The sequence below is a fragment of the Pangasianodon hypophthalmus genome, chromosome 3 (genome assembly GCF_027358585.1).
Source record: "Pangasianodon hypophthalmus isolate fPanHyp1 chromosome 3, fPanHyp1.pri, whole genome shotgun sequence".
In the NCBI taxonomy this organism is placed as follows: domain Eukaryota; kingdom Metazoa; phylum Chordata; class Actinopteri; order Siluriformes; family Pangasiidae; genus Pangasianodon; species Pangasianodon hypophthalmus.
The window spans coordinates 299589-321261 of NC_069712.1; the positions used below are offsets into that span (position 1 = coordinate 299589).

Sequence of the window (21673 nt, forward strand, 5' to 3'; positions counted from 1 at the left end):
GGAGCTGGAGTCGTTGTAGATGCAGCTGTTTCTACTGTTGTTGTTTCTGTGTTTGTTTTAGCCTGTGTTGTAGCCTGTGTTGTGGATACAGCAGTACTGGTCAGGTCTGTTGTTGGTGTTGTAGTTGCTACAGTTGTAGCTGTGGTTGTTTCCTCTGTAGTTGTTGGTTCCACAGTTGTAGTGGTTGGAGCTGGAGTCGTTGTAGATGTAGTTTCTACTGTTGTTGTTTCTGTGTTTGTTGTTGCCTCTGTTGTGGATACAGCAGCACTTGTCAGTTCTGTTGTTGGTGTTGTAGTTGGTACAGTTGTAGCTGTGGTTGTTTTCTCTGTAGTTATTGGTTCCACAGTTGTAGTGCTTGGACCTGGAGTAGTTGTAGATGCAGCCTCTGGTGTTGTTGTTTCTGTGTTCGTTGTAGCCTGTGTTGTGGATACAGCGGTACTGGTCAGGTCTGTTGTTGGTGTTGAAGTTGGTACAGTTGTAGCTGTGGTTGTTTCTTCTGTATTTGTTGGTTCCACAGTTGTAGTGCTTGGAGCTGGAGTCGTTGTAGATGTAGTTTCTACTGATGTTGTTTCTGTGTTTGTTGTAGCCTGTGTTGTGGATACAGCAGTACTTGTCAGGTCTGTTGTTGGTGTTGTAGTTGGTACAGTTGTAGCTGTGGTTGTTTCCTCTGTAGTTGTTGGTTCCACAGTTGTAGTGGTTGGAGCTGGAGTAGTTGTAGATGCAGCCTCTGGTGTTGTTGTTTCTGTGTTTGTTGTAGCCTGTGTTGTGGATACAGCAGTACTTGTCAGTTCTGTTGTTGGTGTTGTAGTTGGTACAGTTGTAGCTGTGGTTGTTTTTTCTGAAGTTGTTGGTTCCACAGTTGTAGTGGTTGGAGCTGGAGTAGTTGTAGATGCAGCTGTTTCCACTGTTGTTGTTTCCGTGTTTGTTGTAGCCTGTGTTGTGGATACAGCGGTACTGGTCAGTTCTGTTGTTGGTGTTGTAGTTGGTACAGTTGTAGCTGTGGTTCTTTCCTCTGTAGTTGTTGGTTCCACAGTTGTAGTGCTTGGAGCTGGAGTAGTTGTAGATGCAGCTGTTTCCACTGTTGTTGTTTCCGTGTTTGTTGTAGCCTGTGTTGTGGATACTGCGGTACTGGTCAGTTCTGTTGTTGGTGTTGTAGTTGGTACAGTTGTAGCTGTGGTTGTTTCTTCTGTATTTGTTGGTTCCACAGTTGTAGTGCTTGGAGCTGGAGTCGTTGTAGATGTAGTTTCTACTGATGTTGTTTCTGTGTTTGTTGTAGCCTGTGTTGTGGATACAGCAGTACTTGTCAGGTCTGTTGTTGGTGTTGTAGTTGGTACAGTTGTAGCTGTGGTTGTTTCCTCTGTAGTTGTTGGTTCCACAGTTGTAGTGGTTGGAGCTGGAGTAGTTGTAGATGCAGCCTCTGGTGTTGTTGTTTCTGTTTTTGTTGTAGCCTGTGTTGTGGATACAGCGGTACTGGTCAGGTCTGTTGTTGGTGTTGTAGTTGGTGCAGTTGTAGCTGTGGTTGTTTTTTCTGAAGTTGTTGGTTCCACAGTTGTAGTGGTTGGAGCTGGAGTAGTTGTAGATGCAGCTGTTTCCACTGTTGTTGTTTCCGTGTTTGTTGTAGCCTGTGTTGTGGATACAGCGGTACTGGTCAGTTCTGTTGTTGGTGTTGTAGTTGGTACAGTTGTAGTTGTGGTTCTTTCCTCTGTAGTTGTTGGTTCCACAGTTGTAGTGCTTGGAGCTGGAGTAGTTGTAGATGCAGCTGTTTCTACTGTTGTTGTTTCTGTGTTTGTTGTAGCCTGTGTTGTGGATACAGCAGTACTTGTCAGTTCTGTTGTTGGTGTTGTAGTTGGTACAGTTGTAGCTGTGGTTGTTTCCTCTGTAGTTGTTGGTTCCACAGTTGTAGTGCTTGGAGCTGGAGTCGTTGTAGATGCAGCTGTTTCTACTGTTGTTGTTTCTGTGTTTGTTGTAGCCTGTGTTGTAGCCTGTGTTGTGGATACAGCGGTACTGGTCAGGTCTGTTGTTGGTGTTGTAGTTGGTACAGTTGTAGCTGTGGTTGTTTTCTCTGTAGTTGTTGGTTCCACAGTTGTAGTGCTTGGAGCTGGAGTAGTTGTAGATGTAGCTGCTGGTGTTGTTGTTTCTGTGTTTGTTGTAGCCTGTGTTGTGGATACAGTGGTACTGGTCAGGTCTGTTGTTGGTGTTGTAGTTGCTACAGTTGTAGCTGTTGTTGTTTCTTCTGTAGTTGTTGGTTCCACAGTTGTAGTGCTTGGAGCTGGAGTAGTTGTAGATGCAGCTGTTTCTACTGTTGTTGTTTCTGTGTTTGTTGTAGCCTGTGTTGTAGCCTGTGTTGTGGATACAGCAGTACTGGTCAGGTCTGTTGTTGGTGTTGTAGTTGCTACAGTTGTAGCTGTGGTTGTTTCCTCTGTAGTTGTTGGTTTCACAGTTGTAGTGCTTGGAGCTGGAGTAGTTGTAGATGCAGCTGTTTCTACTGTTGTTGTTTCTGTGTTTGTTGTAGCCTGTGTTGTGGATACAGCGGTACTGGTCAGTTCTGTTGTTGGTGTTGTAGCTGGTACAGTTGTAGCTGTGGTTGTTTCCTCTGTAGTTGTTGGTTCCACAGTTGTAATGCTTGGAGCTGGAGTAGTTGTAGATACAGCTGTTTCTACTGTTGTTGTTTCTGTGTTTGTTGTAGCCTGTGTTGTGGATACAGCGGTACTGGTCAGGTCTGTTGTTGTTGTTGTAGTTGGTACAGTTGTAGCTGTGGTTGTTTCCTCTGTAGTTGTTGGTTCCACAGTTGTAGTGCTTGGAGCTGGAGTAGTTGTAGATGCAGCTGTTTCTACTGTTGTTGTTTCTGTGTTTGTTGTAGCCTGTGTTGTAGCCTGTGTTGTGGATACAGCAGTACTGGTCAGGTCTGTTGTTGGTGTTGTAGCTGGTACAGTTGTAGCTGTGGTTGTTTCCTCTGTAGTTGTTGGTTCATCAGTTGTAGTGGTTGGAGCTGGAGTAGTTGTAGATGCAGCCTCTGGTGTTGTTGTTTCTGTGTTCGTTGTAGCCTTTGTTGTGGATACAGCGGTACTGGTCAAGTCTGTTGTTGGTGTTGTAGTTGCTACAGTTGTAGCTGTAGTTGTTTCATCTGAAGTTGTTGGTTCCACAGTTGTAGTGGTTGGAGCTGGAGTAGTTGTAGATGCAGCCTCTGGTGTTGTTGTTTCTGTGTTCGTTGTAGCCTGTGTTGTGGATACAGTGGTACTGGTCAGGTCTGTTGTTGGTGTTGTAGTTGGTACAGTTGTAGCTGTGGTTGTTTTCTCTGTAGTTGTTGGTTCCACAGTTGTAGTGGTTGGAGCTGGAGTAGTTGTATATGCAGCTGTTTCTACTGTTGTTGTTTCTGTGTTTGTTTTAGCCTGTGTTGTAGCCTGTGTTGTGGATACAGTGGTACTGGTCAGGTCTGTTGTTGGTGTTGTAGTTGCTACAGTTGTAGCAGTGGTTGTTTCCTCTGTAGTTGTTGGTTTCTCAGTTGTAGTGCTTGGAGCTAGAGTAGTTGTAGATACAGCTGTTTCTACTGTTGTTGTTTCTGTGTTTGTTGTAGCCTGTGTTGTGGATACAGCGGTACTGGTCAGGTCTGTTGTTGTTGTTGTAGTTGGTACAGTTGTAGCTGTGGTTGTTTCCTCTGTAGTTGTTGGTTCCACAGTTGTAGTGCTTGGAGCTGGAGTAGTTGTAGATGTAGCCGCTGGTGTTGTTGTTTCTGTGTTTGTTGTAGCCTGTGTTGTGGATACAGTGGTACTGGTCAGGTCTCTTGTTGGTGCTGTAGTTGTTGGTTCCACAGTTGTAGTGCTTGGAGCTGGAGTAGTTGTAGATGCAGCTGTTTCTACTGTTGTTGTTTCTGTGTTTGTTGTAGCCTGTGTTGTAGCCTGTGTTGTGGATACAGCAGTACTGGTCAGGTCTGTTGTTGGTGTTGTAGTTGCTACAGTTGTAGCTGTGGTTGTTTCCTCTGTACTTGTTGGTTTCACAGTTGTAGTGCTTGGAGCTGGAGTAGTTGTAGATGCAGCTGTTTCTACTGTTGTTGTTTCTGTGTTTGTTGTAGCCTGTGTTGTGGATACAGCGGTACTGGTCAGTTCTGTTGTTGGTGTTGTAGTTGCTACAGTTGTAGCTGTGGTTGTTTCCTCTGTAGTTGTTGGTTCCACAGTTGTAGTGCTTGGAGCTGGAGTAGTTGTAGATACAGCTGTTTCTACTGTTGTTGTTTCTGTGTTTGTTGTAGCCTGTGTTGTGGATTCAGTGGTACTGGTCAGGTCTGTTGTTGTTGTTGTAGTTGGTACAGTTGTAGCTGTGGTTGTTTCCTCTGTAGTTGTTGGTTCCACAGTTGTAGTGCTTGGAGCTGGAGTAGTTGTAGATGTAGCCGCTTGTGTTGTTGTTTCTGTGTTTGTTGTAGCCTGTGTTGTGGATACAGTGGTACTGGTCAGGTCTGTTGTTGGTGCTGTAGTCGCTACAGTTGTAGCTGTAGTTGTTTCCTCTGTAGTTGTTGGTTCCACAGTTGTAGTGCTTGGAGCTGGAGTAGTTGTAGATGCAGCTGTTTCTACTGTTGTTGTTTCTGTGTTTGTTGTAGCCTGTGTTGTAGCCTGTGTTGTGGATACAGTGGTACTGGTCAGGTCTGTTGTTGGTGTTGTAGTTGCTACAGTTGTAGCTGTGGTTGTTTCCTCTGTAGTTGTTGGTTCCACAGTTGTAGTGCTTGGAGCTGGAGTAGTTGTAGATGCAGCTGTTTCTACTGTTGTTGTTTCTGTGTTTGTTGTAGCCTGTGTTGTAGCCTGTGTTGTGGATACAGTGGTACTGGTCAGGTCTGTTGTTGGTGTTGTAGTTGCTACAGTTGTAGCAGTGGTTGTTTCCTCTGTAGTTGTTGGTTTCACAGTTGTAGTGCTTGGAGCTGGAGTAGTTGTAGATGCAGCTGTTTCTACTGTTGTTGTTTCTGTGTTTGTTGTAGCCTGTGTTGTGGATACAGCGGTACTGGTCAGTTCTGTTGTTGGTGTTGTAGTTGCTACAGTTGTAGCTGTGGTTGTTTCCTCTGTAGTTTTTGGTTCCACAGTTGTAGTGCTTGGAGCTGGAGTAGTTGTAGATGCAGCTGTTTCTACTGTTGTTGTTTCTGTGTTTGTTGTAGCCTGTGTTGTGGATACAGCGGTACTGGTCAGTTCTGTTGTTGGTGTTGTAGTTGCTACAGTTGTAGCTGTGGTTGTTTCCTCTGTAGTTGTTGGTTCCACAGTTGTAGTGCTTGGAGCTGGAGTAGTTGTAGATACAGCTGTTTCTACTGTTGTTGTTTCTGTGTTTGTTGTAGCCTGTGTTGTGGATACAGTGGTACTGGTCAGGTCTGTTGTTGTTGTTGTAGTTGGTACAGTTGTAGCTGTGGTTGTTTCCTCTGTAGTTGTTGGTTCCACAGTTGTAGTGCTTGGAGCTGGAGTAGTTGTAGATGTAGCCGCTGGTGTTGTTGTTTCTGTGTTTGTTGTAGCCTGTGTTGTGGATACAGTGGTACTGGTCAGGTCTGTTGTTGGTGCTGTAGTTGCTACAGTTGTAGCTGTAGTTGTTTCCTCTGTAGTTGTTGGTTCCACAGTTGTAGTGCTTGGAGCTGGAGTAGTTGTAGATGCAGCTGTTTCTACTGTTGTTGTTTCTGTGTTTGTTGTAGCCTGTGTTTTAGCCTGTGTTGTGGATACAGCAGTACTGGTCAGTTCTGTTGTTGGTGTTGTAGCTGGTACAGTTGTAGCTGTGGTTGTTTCCTCTGTAGTTGTTGGTTCCACAGTTGTAGTGGTTGGAGCTGGAGTCGTTGTAGATGTAGTTTCTACTGTTGTTGTTTCTGTGTTTGTTTTAGCCTGTGTTGTGGATACAGCAGTACTTGTCAGTTCTGTTGTTGGTGTTGTAGTTGGTACAGTTGTAGCTGTGGTTGTTTCCTCTGTAGTTGTTGGTTCCACAGTTGTAGTGGTTGGAGCTGGAGTAGTTGTAGATGCAGCCTCTGGTGTTGTTGTTTCTGTGTTCGTTGTAGCCTTTGTTGTGGATACAGTGGTACTGGTCAGGTCTGTTGTTGGTGTTGTAGTTGCTACAGTTGTAGCTGTAGTTGTTTCATCTGAAGTTGTTGGTTCCACAGTTGTAGTGGTTGGAGCTGGAGTAGTTGTAGATGCAGCTGTTTCTACTGTTGTTGTTTCTGTGTTCGTTGTAGCCTTTGTTGTGGATACAGCGGTACTGGTCAGGTCTGTTGTTGGTGTTGTATTTGCTACAGTTGTAGCTGTAGTTGTTTCATCTGAAGTTGTTGGTTCCACAGTTGTAGTGGTTGGAGCTGGAGTAGTTGTAGATGCAGCCTCTGGTGTTGTTGTTTCTGTGTTCGTTGTAGCCTGTGTTGTGGATACAGTGGTACTGGTCAGGTCTGTTGTTGGTGTTGTAGTTGGTACAGTTGTAGCTGTGGTTGTTTTCTCTGTAGTTGTTGGTTCCACAGTTGTAGTGCTTGGAGCTGGAGTAGTTGTAGATGCAGCTGTTTCTACTGTTGTTGTTTCTGTGTTTGTTGTAGCCTGTGTTGTAGCCTGTGTTGTGGATACAGCAGTACTGGTCAGGTCTGTTGTTGGTGTTGTAGTTGGTACAGTTGTAGCTGTGGTTGTTTCCTCTGTAGTTGTTGGTTCCACAGTTGTAGTGCTTGGAGCTGGAGTAGTTGTAGATGCAGCTGTTTCTACTGTTGTTGTTTCTGTGTTTGTTGTAGCCTGTGTTGTGGATACAGCGGTACTGGTCAGTTCTGTTGTTGGTGTTGTAGTTGCTACAGTTGTAGCTGTGGTTGTTTCCTCTGTAGTTGTTGGATCCACAGTTGTAGTGCTTGGAGCTGGAGTAGTTGTAGATACAGCTGTTTCTACTGTTGTTGTTTCTGTGTTTGTTGTAGCCTGTGTTGTGGATACAGCGGTACTGGTCAGTTCTGTTGTTGTTGTTGTAGTTGGTACAGTTGTAGCTGTGGTTGTTTCCTCTGTAGTTGTTGGTTTCACAGTTGTAGTGCTTGGAGCTGGAGTAGTTGTAGATGTAGCCGCTGGTGTTGTTGTTTCTGTGTTTGTTGTAGCCTGTGTTGTGGATACAGTGGTACTGGTCAGGTCTGTTGTTGGTGCTGTAGTTGCTACAGTTGTAGCTGTAGTTGTTTCCTCTGTAGTTGTTGGTTCCACAGTTGTAGTGCTTGGAGCTGGAGTAGTTGTAGATGTAGCCGCTGGTGTTGTTGTTTCTGTGTTTGTTGTAGCCTGTGTTGTGGATACAGTGGTACTGGTCAGGTCTGTTGTTGGTGCTGTAGTTGCTACAGTTGTAGCTGTAGTTGTTTCCTCTGTAGTTGTTGGTTCCACAGTTGTAGTGCTTGGAGCTGGAGTAGTTGTAGATGCAGCCTCTGGTGTTGTTGTTTCCGTGTTTGTTGTAGCCTGTGTTGTGGATACAGCAGTACTGGTCAGGTCTGTTGTTGGTGTTGTAGCTGGTACAGTTGTAGCTGTGGTTGTTTCCTCTGTAGTTGTTGGTTCCACAGTTGTAGTGCTTGGAGCTGGAGTAGTTGTAGATGTAGTTTCTACTGTTGTTGTTTCTGTGTTTGTTGTAGCCTCTGTTGTAGCCTGTGTTGTGGATACAGCGGTACTGGTCAGGTCTGTTGTTGGTGTTGTAGTTGGTACAGTTGTAGCTGTGGTTGTTTTCTCTGTAGTTGTTGGTTCCACAGTTGTAGTGGTTGGAGCTGGAGTAGTTGTAGATGCAGCTGTTTCTACTGTTGTTGTTTCCGTGTTTGTTGTAGCCTGTGTTGTGGATACAGCGGTACTGGTCAGGTCTGTTGTTGGTGTTGTAGTTTGTACACTTGTAGCTGTGGTTGTTTCCTCTGTAGTTGTTGGTTCCACAGTTGTAGTGCTTGGAGCTGGAGTAGTTGTAGATGCAGCCTCTGGTGTTGTTGTTTCCGTGTTTGTTGTAGCCTGTGTTGTGGATACAGTGGTACTGGTCAGGTCTGTTGTTGGTGTTGTAGTTGGTACAGTTGTAGCTGTGGTTGTTTCCTCTGTAGTTGTTGGTTTCACAGTTGTAGTGCTTGGAGCTGGAGTAGTTGTAGATGCAGCTGTTTCCACTGTTGTTGTTTCTGTGTTTGTTGTAGCCTGTGTTGTGGATACAATGGTACTGGTCAGGTCTGTTGTTGGTGTTGTAGTTTGTACACTTGTAGCTGTGGTTGTTTCCTCTGTAGTTGTTGGTTCCACAGTTGTAGTGCTTGGAGCTGGAGTAGTTGTAGATGCATCCTCTGGTGTTGTTGTTTCCGTGTTTGTTGTAGCCTGTGTTGTGGATACAGTGGTACTGGTCAGGTCTGTTGTTGGTGTTGTAGTTGCTACAGTTGTAGCTGTGGTTGTTTCCTCTGTAGTTGTTGGTTTCACAGTTGTAGTGCTTGGAGCTGGAGTAGTTGTAGATGCAGCCTCTGGTGTTGTTGTTTCCGTGTTTGTTGTAGCCTGTGTTGTGGATACAGTGGTACTGGTCAGGTCTGTTGTTGGTGTTGTAGTTGGTACAGTTGTAGCTGTGGTTGTTTCCTCTGTAGTTGTTGGTTTCACAGTTGTAGTGCTTGGAGCTGGAGTAGTTGTAGATGCAGCTGTTTCCACTGTTGTTGTTTCTGTGTTTGTTGTAGCCTGTGTTGTGGATACAATGGTACTGGTCAGGTCTGTTGTTGGTGTTGTAGTTTGTACACTTGTAGCTGTGGTTGTTTCCTCTGTAGTTGTTGGTTCCACAGTTGTAGTGCTTGGAGCTGGAGTAGTTGTAGATGCATCCTCTGGTGTTGTTGTTTCCGTGTTTGTTGTAGCCTGTGTTGTGGATACAGTGGTACTGGTCAGGTCTGTTGTTGGTGTTGTAGTTGCTACAGTTGTAGCTGTGGTTGTTTCCTCTGTAGTTGTTGGTTCCACAGTTGTAGTGCTTGGAGCTGGAGTAGTTGTAGATGCAGCTGTTTCCACTGTTGTTGTTTCCGTGTTTGTTGTAGCCTGTGTTGTGGATACAGCGGTACTGGTCAGTTCTGTTGTTTGTGTTGTAGTTGGTATTGTTGTAGCTGTGGTTGTTTCCTCTGTAGTTGTTGGTTCCACAGTTGTAGTGGTTGGAGCTGGAGTAGTTGTAGATGCAGCTGTTTCTACTGTTGTTGTTTCTGTGTTCGTTGTAGCCTTTGTTGTGGATACAGCGGTACTGGTCAGGTCTGTTGTTGGTGTTGTATTTGCTACAGTTGTAGCTGTAGTTGTTTCATCTGAAGTTGTTGGTTCCACAGTTGTAGTGGTTGGAGCTGGAGTAGTTGTAGATGCAGCCTCTGGTGTTGTTGTTTCTGTGTTCGTTGTAGCCTGTGTTGTGGATACAGTGGTACTGGTCAGGTCTGTTGTTGGTGTTGTAGTTGGTACAGTTGTAGCTGTGGTTGTTTTCTCTGTAGTTGTTGGTTCCACAGTTGTAGTGCTTGGAGCTGGAGTAGTTGTAGATGCAGCTGTTTCTACTGTTGTTGTTTCTGTGTTTGTTGTAGCCTGTGTTGTAGCCTGTGTTGTGGATACAGCAGTACTGGTCAGGTCTGTTGTTGGTGTTGTAGTTGCTACAGTTGTAGCTGTGGTTGTTTCCTCTGTAGTTGTTGGTTCCACAGTTGTAGTGCTTGGAGCTGGAGTCGTTGTAGATGCAGCTGTTTCTACTGTTGTTGTTTCTGTGTTTGTTGTAGCCTGTGTTGTGGATACAGCGGTACTGGTCAGTTCTGTTGATGGTGTTGTAGTTGCTACAGTTGTAGCTGTGGTTGTTTCCTCTGTAGTTGTTGGTTCCACAGTTGTAGTGCTTGGAGCTGGAGTAGTTGTAGATACAGCTGTTTCTACTGTTGTTGTTTCTGTGTTTGTTGTAGCCTGTGTTGTGGATACAGCGGTACTGGTCAGTTCTGTTGTTGTTGTTGTAGTTGGTACAGTTGTAGCTGTGGTTGTTTCCTCTGTAGTTGTTGGTTCCACAGTTGTAGTGCTTGGAGCTGGAGTAGTTGTAGATGTAGCCGCTGGTGTTGTTGTTTCTGTGTTTGTTGTAGCCTGTGTTGTGGATACAGTGGTACTGGTCAGGTCTGTTGTTGGTGCTGTAGTTGCTACAGTTGTAGCTGTAGTTGTTTCCTCTGTAGTTGTTGGTTCCACAGTTGTAGTGCTTGGAGCTGGAGTAGTTGTAGATGTAGCCGCTGGTGTTGTTGTTTCTGTGTTTGTTGTAGCCTGTGTTGTGGATACAGCGGTACTGGTCAGGTCTGTTGTTGGTGCTGTAGTTGGTACACTTGTAGCTGTGGTTGTTTCCTCTGTAGTTGTTGGTTTCACAGTTGTAGTGCTTGGAGCTGGAGTAGTTGTAGATGCAGCTGTTTCCACTGTTGTTGTTTCCGTGTTTGTTGTAGCCTGTGTTGTGGATACAGCGTTACTGGTCAGGTCTGTTGTTGGTGTTGTAGTTTGTACACTTGTAGCTGTGGTTGTTTCCTCTGTAGTTGTTGGTTCCACAGTTGTAGTGCTTGGAGCTGGAGTAGTTGTAGATGCAGCCTCTGGTGTTGTTGTTTCCGTGTTTGTTGTAGCCTGTGTTGTGGATACAGTGGTACTGGTCAGGTCTGTTGTTGGTGTTGTAGTTTGTACAGTTGTAGCTGTGGTTGTTTCCTCTGTAGTTGTTGGTTTCACAGTTGTAGTGCTTGGAGCTGGAGTAGTTGTAGATGCAGCTGTTTCCACTGTTGTTGTTTCCGTGTTTGTTGTAGCCTGTGTTGTGGATACAGCGGTACTGGTCAGGTCTGTTGTTGGTGTTGTAGTTGGTACAGTTGTAGCTGTAGTTGTTTCCTCTGTAGTTGTTGGTTCCACAGTTGTAGTGCTTGGAGCTGGAGTAGTTGTAGATGCAGCCTCTGGTGTTGTTGTTTCCGTGTTTGTTGTAGCCTGTGTTGTGGATACAGCAGTACTGGTCAGGTCTGTTGTTGGTGTTGTAGCTGGTACAGTTGTAGCTGTGGTTGTTTCCTCTGTAGTTGTTGGTTCCACAGTTGTAGTGGTTGGAGCTGGAGTAGTTGTAGATCTAGTTTCTACTGTTGTTGTTTCTGTGTTTGTTGTAGCCTCTGTTGTAGCCTGTGTTGTGGATACAGCGGTACTGGTCAGGTCTGTTGTTGGTGTTGTAGTTGCTACAGTTGTAGCTGTGGTTGTTTTCTCTGTAGTTGTTGGTTCCACAGTTGTAGTGGTTGGAGCTGGAGTAGTTGTAGATGCAGCTGTTTCTACTGTTGTTGTTTCCGTGTTTGTTGTAGCCTGTGTTGTGGATACAGCGGTACTGGTCAGGTCTGTTGTTGGTGTTGTATTTGCTACACTTGTAGCTGTGGTTGTTTCCTCTGTAGTTGTTGGTTCCACAGTTGTAGTGCTTGGAGCTGGAGTAGTTGTAGATGCAGCCTCTGGTGTTGTTGTTTCCGTGTTTGTTGTAGCCTGTGTTGTGGATACAGTGGTACTGGTCAGGTCTGTTGTTGGTGTTGTAGTTTGTACAGTTGTAGCTGTGGTTGTTTCCTCTGTAGTTGTTGGTTTCACAGTTGTAGTGCTTGGAGCTGGAGTAGTTGTAGATGCAGCTGTTTCCACTGTTGTTGTTTCCGTGTTTGTTGTAGCCTGTGTTGTGGATACAGCGGTACTGGTCAGGTCTGTTGTTGGTGTTGTAGTTGGTACAGTTGTAGCTGTAGTTGTTTCCTCTGTAGTTGTTGGTTCCACAGTTGTAGTGCTTGGAGCTGGAGTAGTTGTAGATGCAGCCTCTGGTGTTGTTGTTTCCGTGTTTGTTGTAGCCTGTGTTGTGGATACAGCAGTACTGGTCAGGTCTGTTGTTGGTGTTGTAGCTGGTACAGTTGTAGCTGTGGTTGTTTCCTCTGTAGTTGTTGGTTCCACAGTTGTAGTGGTTGGAGCTGGAGTCGTTGTAGATGTAGTTTCTACTGTTGTTGTTTCTGTGTTTGTTTTAGCCTGTGTTGTGGATACAGCAGTACTTGTCAGTTCTGTTGTTGGTGTTGTAGTTGGTACAGTTGTAGCTGTGGTTGTTTCCTCTGTAGTTGTTGGTTCCACAGTTGTAGTGGTTGGAGCTGGAGTAGTTGTAGATGCAGCCTCTGGTGTTGTTGTTTCTGTGTTCGTTGTAGCCTTTGTTGTGGATACAGTGGTACTGGTCAGGTCTGTTGTTGGTGTTGTAGTTGCTACAGTTGTAGCTGTAGTTGTTTCATCTGAAGTTGTTGGTTCCACAGTTGTAGTGGTTGGAGCTGGAGTAGTTGTAGATGCAGCTGTTTCTACTGTTGTTGTTTCTGTGTTTGTTGTAGCCTGTGTTGTAGCCTGTGTTGTGGATACAGCAGTACTGGTCAGGTCTGTTGTTGGTGTTGTAGTTGGTACAGTTGTAGCTGTGGTTGTTTCCTCTGTAGTTGTTGGTTCCACAGTTGTAGTGCTTGGAGCTGGAGTAGTTGTAGATGCAGCTGTTTCTACTGTTGTTGTTTCTGTGTTTGTTGTAGCCTGTGTTGTGGATACAGCGGTACTGGTCAGTTCTGTTGTTGGTGTTGTAGTTGCTACAGTTGTAGCTGTGGTTGTTTCCTCTGTAGTTGTTGGATCCACAGTTGTAGTGCTTGGAGCTGGAGTAGTTGTAGATACAGCTGTTTCTACTGTTGTTGTTTCTGTGTTTGTTGTAGCCTGTGTTGTGGATACAGCGGTACTGGTCAGTTCTGTTGTTGTTGTTGTAGTTGGTACAGTTGTAGCTGTGGTTGTTTCCTCTGTAGTTGTTGGTTTCACAGTTGTAGTGCTTGGAGCTGGAGTAGTTGTAGATGTAGCCGCTGGTGTTGTTGTTTCTGTGTTTGTTGTAGCCTGTGTTGTGGATACAGTGGTACTGGTCAGGTCTGTTGTTGGAGCTGGAGTAGTTGTAGATGTAGTTTCTACTGTTGTTGTTTCTGTGTTTGTTGTAGCCTCTGTTGTAGCCTGTGTTGTGGATACAGCGGTACTGGTCAGGTCTGTTGTTGGTGTTGTAGTTGGTACAGTTGTAGCTGTGGTTGTTTTCTCTGTAGTTGTTGGTTCCACAGTTGTAGTGGTTGGAGCTGGAGTAGTTGTAGATGCAGCTGTTTCTACTGTTGTTGTTTCCGTGTTTGTTGTAGCCTGTGTTGTGGATACAGCGGTACTGGTCAGGTCTGTTGTTGGTGTTGTAGTTTGTACACTTGTAGCTGTGGTTGTTTCCTCTGTAGTTGTTGGTTCCACAGTTGTAGTGCTTGGAGCTGGAGTAGTTGTAGATGCAGCCTCTGGTGTTGTTGTTTCCGTGTTTGTTGTAGCCTGTGTTGTGGATACAGTGGTACTGGTCAGGTCTGTTGTTGGTGTTGTAGTTGGTACAGTTGTAGCTGTGGTTGTTTCCTCTGTAGTTGTTGGTTTCACAGTTGTAGTGCTTGGAGCTGGAGTAGTTGTAGATGCAGCTGTTTCCACTGTTGTTGTTTCTGTGTTTGTTGTAGCCTGTGTTGTGGATACAATGGTACTGGTCAGGTCTGTTGTTGGTGTTGTAGTTTGTACACTTGTAGCTGTGGTTGTTTCCTCTGTAGTTGTTGGTTCCACAGTTGTAGTGCTTGGAGCTGGAGTAGTTGTAGATGCATCCTCTGGTGTTGTTGTTTCCGTGTTTGTTGTAGCCTGTGTTGTGGATACAGTGGTACTGGTCAGGTCTGTTGTTGGTGTTGTAGTTGGTACAGTTGTAGCTGTGGTTGTTTCCTCTGTAGTTGTTGGTTTCACAGTTGTAGTGCTTGGAGCTGGAGTAGTTGTAGATGCAGCTGTTTCCACTGTTGTTGTTTCCGTGTTTGTTGTAGCCTGTGTTGTGGATACAGCGGTACTGGTCAGTTCTGTTGTTTGTGTTGTAGTTGGTATTGTTGTAGCTGTGGTTGTTTCCTCTGTAGTTGTTGGTTCCACAGTTGTAGTGGTTGGAGCTGGAGTAGTTGTAGATGCAGCTGTTTCTACTGTTGTTGTTTCTGTGTTCGTTGTAGCCTTTGTTGTGGATACAGCGGTACTGGTCAGGTCTGTTGTTGGTGTTGTATTTGCTACAGTTGTAGCTGTAGTTGTTTCATCTGAAGTTGTTGGTTCCACAGTTGTAGTGGTTGGAGCTGGAGTAGTTGTAGATGCAGCCTCTGGTGTTGTTGTTTCTGTGTTCGTTGTAGCCTGTGTTGTGGATACAGTGGTACTGGTCAGGTCTGTTGTTGGTGTTGTAGTTGGTACAGTTGTAGCTGTGGTTGTTTTCTCTGTAGTTGTTGGTTCCACAGTTGTAGTGCTTGGAGCTGGAGTAGTTGTAGATGCAGCTGTTTCTACTGTTGTTGTTTCTGTGTTTGTTGTAGCCTCTGTTGTAGCCTGTGTTGTGGATACAGCGGTACTGGTCAGGTCTGTTGTTGGTGTTGTAGTTGCTACAGTTGTAGCTGTGGTTGTTTCCTCTGTAGTTGTTGGTTCCACAGTTGTAGTGCTTGGAGCTGGAGTCGTTGTAGATGCAGCTGTTTCTACTGTTGTTGTTTCTGTGTTTGTTGTAGCCTGTGTTGTGGATACAGCGGTACTGGTCAGTTCTGTTGATGGTGTTGTAGTTGCTACAGTTGTAGCTGTGGTTGTTTCCTCTGTAGTTGTTGGTTCCACAGTTGTAGTGCTTGGAGCTGGAGTAGTTGTAGATACAGCTGTTTCTACTGTTGTTGTTTCTGTGTTTGTTGTAGCCTGTGTTGTGGATACAGCGGTACTGGTCAGTTCTGTTGTTGTTGTTGTAGTTGGTACAGTTGTAGCTGTGGTTGTTTCCTCTGTAGTTGTTGGTTCCACAGTTGTAGTGCTTGGAGCTGGAGTAGTTGTAGATGTAGCCGCTGGTGTTGTTGTTTCTGTGTTTGTTGTAGCCTGTGTTGTGGATACAGTGGTACTGGTCAGGTCTGTTGTTGGTGCTGTAGTTGCTACAGTTGTAGCTGTAGTTGTTTCCTCTGTAGTTGTTGGTTCCACAGTTGTAGTGCTTGGAGCTGGAGTAGTTGTAGATGTAGCCGCTGGTGTTGTTGTTTCTGTGTTTGTTGTAGCCTGTGTTGTGGATACAGCGGTACTGGTCAGGTCTGTTGTTGGTGCTGTAGTTGGTACACTTGTAGCTGTGGTTGTTTCCTCTGTAGTTGTTGGTTTCACAGTTGTAGTGCTTGGAGCTGGAGTAGTTGTAGATGCAGCTGTTTCCACTGTTGTTGTTTCCGTGTTTGTTGTAGCCTGTGTTGTGGATACAGCGTTACTGGTCAGGTCTGTTGTTGGTGTTGTAGTTTGTACACTTGTAGCTGTGGTTGTTTCCTCTGTAGTTGTTGGTTCCACAGTTGTAGTGCTTGGAGCTGGAGTAGTTGTAGATGCAGCCTCTGGTGTTGTTGTTTCCGTGTTTGTTGTAGCCTGTGTTGTGGATACAGTGGTACTGGTCAGGTCTGTTGTTGGTGTTGTAGTTTGTACAGTTGTAGCTGTGGTTGTTTCCTCTGTAGTTGTTGGTTTCACAGTTGTAGTGCTTGGAGCTGGAGTAGTTGTAGATGCAGCTGTTTCCACTGTTGTTGTTTCCGTGTTTGTTGTAGCCTGTGTTGTGGATACAGCGGTACTGGTCAGGTCTGTTGTTGGTGTTGTAGTTGGTACAGTTGTAGCTGTAGTTGTTTCCTCTGTAGTTGTTGGTTCCACAGTTGTAGTGCTTGGAGCTGGAGTAGTTGTAGATGCAGCCTCTGGTGTTGTTGTTTCCGTGTTTGTTGTAGCCTGTGTTGTGGATACAGCAGTACTGGTCAGGTCTGTTGTTGGTGTTGTAGCTGGTACAGTTGTAGCTGTGGTTGTTTCCTCTGTAGTTGTTGGTTCCACAGTTGTAGTGGTTGGAGCTGGAGTAGTTGTAGATCTAGTTTCTACTGTTGTTGTTTCTGTGTTTGTTGTAGCCTCTGTTGTAGCCTGTGTTGTGGATACAGCGGTACTGGTCAGGTCTGTTGTTGGTGTTGTAGTTGCTACAGTTGTAGCTGTGGTTGTTTTCTCTGTAGTTGTTGGTTCCACAGTTGTAGTGGTTGGAGCTGGAGTAGTTGTAGATGCAGCTGTTTCTACTGTTGTTGTTTCCGTGTTTGTTGTAGCCTGTGTTGTGGATACAGCGGTACTGGTCAGGTCTGTTGTTGGTGTTGTAGTTTGTACACTTGTAGCTGTGGTTGTTTCCTCTGTAGTTGTTGGTTCCACAGTTGTAGTGCTTGGAGCTGGAGTAGTTGTAGATGCAGCCTCTGGTGTTGTTGTTTCCGTGTTTGTTGTAGCCTGTGTTGTGGATACAGTGGTACTGGTCAGGTCTGTTGTTGGTGTTGTAGTTTGTACAGTTGTAGCTGTGGTTGTTTCCTCTGTAGTTGTTGGTTTCACAGTTGTAGTGCTTGGAGCTGGAGTAGTTGTAGATGCAGCTGTTTCCACTGTTGTTGTTTCCGTGTTTGTTGTAGCCTGTGTTGTGGATACAGCGGTACTGGTCAGGTCTGTTGTTGGTGTTGTAGTTGGTACAGTTGTAGCTGTAGTTGTTTCCTCTGTAGTTGTTGGTTCCACAGTTGTAGTGCTTGGAGCTGGAGTAGTTGTAGATGCAGCCTCTGGTGTTGTTGTTTCCGTGTTTGTTGTAGCCTGTGTTGTGGATACAGCAGTACTGGTCAGGTCTGTTGTTGGTGTTGTAGCTGGTACAGTTGTAGCTGTGGTTGTTTCCTCTGTAGTTGTTGGTTCCACAGTTGTAGTGGTTGGAGCTGGAGTCGTTGTAGATGTAGTTTCTACTGTTGTTGTTTCTGTGTTTGTTTTAGCCTGTGTTGTGGATACAGCAGTACTTGTCAGTTCTGTTGTTGGTGTTGTAGTTGGTACAGTTGTAGCTGTGGTTGTTTCCTCTGTAGTTGTTGGTTCCACAGTTGTAGTGGTTGGAGCTGGAGTAGTTGTAGATGCAGCCTCTGGTGTTGTTGTTTCTGTGTTCGTTGTAGCCTTTGTTGTGGATACAGTGGTACTGGTCAGGTCTGTTGTTGGTGTTGTAGTTGCTACAGTTGTAGCTGTAGTTGTTTCATCTGAAGTTGTTGGTTCCACAGTTGTAGTGGTTGGAGCTGGAGTAGTTGTAGATGCAGCTGTTTCTACTGTTGTTGTTTCTGTGTTTGTTGTAGCCTTTGTTGTGGATACAGCGGTACTGGTCAGGTCTGTTGTTGGTGTTGTAGTTGCTACAGTTGTAGCTGTAGTTGTTTCATCTGAAGTTGTTGGTTCCACAGTTGTAGTGGTTGGAGCTGGAGTCGTTGTAGATGCAGCCTCTGGTGTTGTTGTTTCTGTGTTCGTTGTAGCCTGTGTTGTGGATACAGTGGTACTGGTCAGGTCTGTTGTTGGTGTTGTAGTTGGTACAGTTGTAGCTGTGGTTGTTTTCTCTGTAGTTGTTGGTTCCACAGTTGTAGTGCTTGGAGCTGGAGTAGTTGTAGATGCAGCTGTTTCTACTGTTGTTGTTTCTGTGTTTGTTGTAGCCTCTGTTGTAGCCTGTGTTGTGGATACAGCGGTACTGGTCAGGTCTGTTGTTGGTGTTGTAGTTGGTACAGTTGTAGCTGTGGTTGTTTTCTCTGTAGTTGTTGGTTCCACAGTTGTAGTGGTTGGAGCTGGAGTAGTTGTAGATGCAGCTGTTTCTACTGTTGTTGTTTCCGTGTTTGTTTTAGCCTGTGTTGTGGATACAGCGGTACTGGTCAGGTCTGTTGTTGGTGTTGTAGTTTGTACACTTGTAGCTCTGGTTGTTTCCTCTGTACTTGTTGGTTCCACAGTTGTAGTGCTTGGAGCTGGAGTAGTTGTAGATGCAGCTGTTTCTACTGTTGTTGTTTCTGTGTTTGTTGTAGCCTGTGTTGTAGCCTGTGTTGTGGATAGAGCGCTACTGGTCAGGTCTGTTGTTGGTGTTGTAGTTGGTACAGTTGTAGCTGTGGTTGTTTCCTCTGTAGTTGTTGGTTTCACAGTTGTAGTGCTTGGAGCTGGAGTAGTTGTAGATGCAGCTGTTTCCACTGTTGTTGTTTCCGTGTTTGTTGTAGCCTGTGTTGTGGATACAGCGGTACTGGTCAGGTCTGTTGTTGGTGTTGTAGTTGGTACAGTTGTAGCTGTAGTTGTTTCCTCTGTAGTTGTTGGTTCCACAGTTGTAGTGCTTGGAGCTGGAGTAGTTGTAGATGCAGCCTCTGGTGTTGTTGTTTCCGTGTTTGTTGTAGCCTGTGTTGTGGATACAGCAGTACTGGTCAGGTCTGTTGTTGGTGTTGTAGCTGGTACAGTTGTAGCTGTGGTTGTTTCCTCTGTAGTTGTTGGTTCCACAGTTGTAGTGCTTGGAGCTGGAGTAGTTGTAGATGTAGTTTCTACTGTTGTTGTTTCTGTGTTTGTTGTAGCCTCTGTTGTAGCCTGTGTTGTGGATACAGCGGTACTGGTCAGGTCTGTTGTTGGTGTTGTAGTTGGTACAGTTGTAGCTGTAGTTGTTTTCTCTGTAGTTGTTGGTTCCACAGTTGTAGTGGTTGGAGCTGGAGTAGTTGTAGATGCAGCTGTTTCTACTGTTGTTGTTTCCGTGTTTGTTGTAGCCTGTGTTGTGGATACAGCGGTACTGGTCAGGTCTGTTGTTGGTGTTGTAGTTTGTACACTTGTAGCTGTGGTTGTTTCCTCTGTAGTTGTTGGTTCCACAGTTGTAGTGCTTGGAGCTGGAGTAGATGTAGATGCAGCCTCTGGTGTTGTTGTTTCCGTGTTTGTTGTAGCCTGTGTTGTGGATACAGTGGTACTGGTCAGGTCTGTTGTTGGTGTTGTAGTTGGTACAGTTGTAGCTGTGGTTGTTTCCTCTGTAGTTGTTGGTTTCACAGTTGTAGTGCTTGGAGCTGGAGTAGTTGTAGATGCAGCTGTTTCCACTGTTGTTGTTTCCGTGTTTGTTGTAGCCTGTGTTGTGGATACAGCGGTACTGGTCAGGTCTGTTGTTGGTGTTGTAGTTTGTACACTTGTAGCTGTGGTTGTTTCCTCTGTAGTTGTTGGTTCCACAGTTGTAGTGCTTGGAGCTGGAGTAGTTGTAGATGCAGCCTCTGGTGTTGTTGTTTCCGTGTTTGTTGTAGCCTGTGTTGTGGATACAGTGGTACTGGTCAGGTCTGTTGTTGGTGTTGTAGTTGGTACAGTTGTAGCTGTGGTTGTTTCCTCTGTAGTTGTTGGTTTCACAGTTGTAGTGCTTGGAGCTGGAGTAGTTGTAGATGCAGCTGTTTCCACTGCTGTTGTTTCCGTGTTTGTTGTAGCCTGTGTTGTGGATACAGCGGTACTGGTCAGTTCTGTTGTTGGTGTTGTAGTTGGTATTGTTGTAGCTGTGGTTGTTTCCTCTGTAGTTGTTGGTTCCACAGTTGTAGTGGTTGGAGCTGGAGTAGTTGTAGATGCAGCCTCTGGTGTTGTTGTTTCCGTGTTTGTTGTAGCCTGTGTTGTGGATACAGCGGTACTGGTCAGTTCTGTTGTTGGTGTTGTAGTTGCTACAGTTGTAGCTGTGGTTGTTTCCTCTGTAGTTGTTGGTTCCACAGTTGTAGTGCTTGGAGCTGGAGTAGTTGTAGATACAGCTGTTTCTACTGTTGTTGTTTCTGTGTTTGTTGTAGCCTGTGTTGTGGATACAGCGGTACTGGTCAGGTCTGTTGTTGTTGTTGTAGTTGGTACAGTTGTAGCTGTGGTTGTTTCCTCTGTAGTTGTTGGTTCCACAGTTGTAGTGCTTGGAGCTGGAGTAGTTGTAGATGTAGCCGCTGGTGTTGTTGTTTCTGTGTTTGTTGTAGCCTGTGTTGTGGATACAGTGGTACTGGTCAGGTCTGTTGTTGGTGCTGTAGTTGCTACAGTTGTAGCTGTAGTTGTTTCCTCTGTAGTTGTTGGTTCCACAGTTGTAGTGCTTGGAGCTGGAGTAGTTGTAGATGCAGCTGTTTCTACTGTTGTTGTTTCTGTGTTTGTTGTAGCCTGTGTTTTAGCCTGTGTTGTGGATACAGCAGTACTGGTCAGTTCTGTTGTTGGTGTTGTAGCTGGTACAGTTGTAGCTGTGGTTGTTTCCTCTGTAGTTGTTGGTTCCACAGTTGTAGTGGTTGGAGCTGGAGTCGTTGTAGATGTAGTTTCTACTGTTGTTGTTTCTGTGTTTGTTTTAGCCTGTGTTGTAGCCTGTGTTGTGGATACAGCAGTACTTGTCAGTTCTGTTGTTGGTGTTGTAGTTGGTACAGTTGTAGCTGTGGTTGTTTCCTCTGTAGTTGTTGGTTCCACAGTTGAAGTGGTTGGAGCTGGAGTAGTTGTAGATGCAGCCTCTGGTGTTGTTGTTTCTGTGTTCGTTGTAGCCTTTGTTGTGGATACAGTGGTACTGGTCAGGTCTGTTGTTGGTGTTGTAGTTGCTACAGTTGTAGCTGTAGTTGTTTCATCTGAAGTTGTTGGTTCCACAGTTGTAGTGGTTGGAGCTGGAGTAGTTGTAGATGCAGCTGTTTCTACTGTTGTTGTTTCTGTGTTCGTTGTAGCCTTTGTTGTGGATACAGCGGTACTGGTCAGGTCTGTTGTTGGTGTTGTAGTTGCTACAGTTGTAGCTGTGGTTGTTTCATCTGAAGTTGTTGGTTCCACAGTTGTAGTGGTTGGAGCTGGAGTAGTTGTAGATGCAGCCTCTGGTGTTGTTGTTTCTGTGTTCGTTGTAGCCTGTGTTGTGGATACAGTGGTACTGGTCAGGTCTGTTGTTGGTGTTGTAGTTGGTACAGTTGTAGCTGTGGTTGTTTTCTCTGTAGTTGTTGCTTCCACAGTTGTAGTGGTTGGAGCTGGAGTAGTTGTAGATGCAGCTGTTTCTACTGTTGTTGTTTCTGTGTTTGTTGTAGCCTGTGTTGTAGCCTGTGTTGTGGATACAGTGGTACTGGTCAGGTCTGTTGTTGGTGTTGTAGTTGCTACAGTTGTAGCTGTGGTTGTTTCCTCTGTAGTTGTTGGTTCCACAGTTGTAGTGCTTGGAGCTGGAGTAGTTGTAGATGCAGCTGTTTCTACTGTTGTTGTTTCTGTGTTTGTTGTAGCCTGTGTTGTAGCCTGTGTTGTGGATACAGCAGTACTGGTCAGGTCTGTTGTTGGTGTTGTAGTTGCTACAGTTGTAGCTGTGGTTGTTTCCTCTGTAGTTGTTGGTTTCACAGTTGTAGTGCTTGGAGCTGGAGTAGTTGTAGATGCAGCTGTTTCTACTGTTGTTGTTTCTGTGTTTGTTGTAGCCTGTGTTGTGGATACAGCGGTACTGGTCAGTTCTGTTGTTGGTGTTGTAGTTGCTACAGTTGTAGCTGTGGTTGTTTCCTCTGTAGTTGTTGGTTCCACAGTTGTAGTGCTTGGAGCTGGAGTAGTTGTAGATACAGCTGTTTCTACTGTTGTTGTTTCTGTGTTTGTTGTAGCCTGTGTTGTGGATACAGCGGTACTGGTCAGGTCTGTTGTTGGTGTTGTAGTTGCTACAGTTGTAGCTGTGGTTGTTTCCTCTGTAGTTGTTGGTTTCACAGTTGTAGTGCTTGGAGCTGGAGTAGTTGTAGATGCAGCTGTTTCTACTGTTGTTGTTTCTGTGTTTGTTGTAGCCTGTGTTGTGGATACAGCGGTACTGGTCAGGTCTGTTGTTGTTGTTGTAGTTGGTACAGTTGTAGCTGTGGTTGTTTCCTCTGTAGTTGTTGGTTTCACAGTTGTAGTGCTTGGAGCTGGAGTAGTTGTAGATGTAGCCGCTGGTGTTGTTGTTTCTGTGTTTGTTGTAGCCTGTGTTGTGGATACAGTGGTACTGGTCA

General features: G+C 45.2%; 1 protein-coding gene across 1 annotated transcript in view; it reads right to left on the reverse strand.

Annotated features, from left to right (window-relative positions):
- Positions 1 to 20314, reverse strand: part of LOC117596825 (mucin-2-like) — a 30625-nt gene extending 10311 nt beyond the window's left edge. Inside the window, exons 1-8 of the mRNA XM_053232332.1 lie at positions 20292 to 20314; positions 19980 to 20035; positions 17088 to 18925; positions 13182 to 15950; positions 12399 to 13007; positions 12243 to 12305; positions 6151 to 7664; positions 4888 to 5973 (exon numbers count right to left, since the gene is read on the reverse strand). Of these exons, the coding sequence (XP_053088307.1) occupies positions 4888 to 5973; positions 6151 to 7664; positions 12243 to 12305; positions 12399 to 13007; positions 13182 to 15950; positions 17088 to 18925; positions 19980 to 20035; positions 20292 to 20314 (7958 nt within the window). The remainder of the gene's footprint in view (positions 1 to 4887; positions 5974 to 6150; positions 7665 to 12242; positions 12306 to 12398; positions 13008 to 13181; positions 15951 to 17087; positions 18926 to 19979; positions 20036 to 20291) is intronic.
- Positions 20315 to 21673: the final 1359 nt, after the last annotated feature.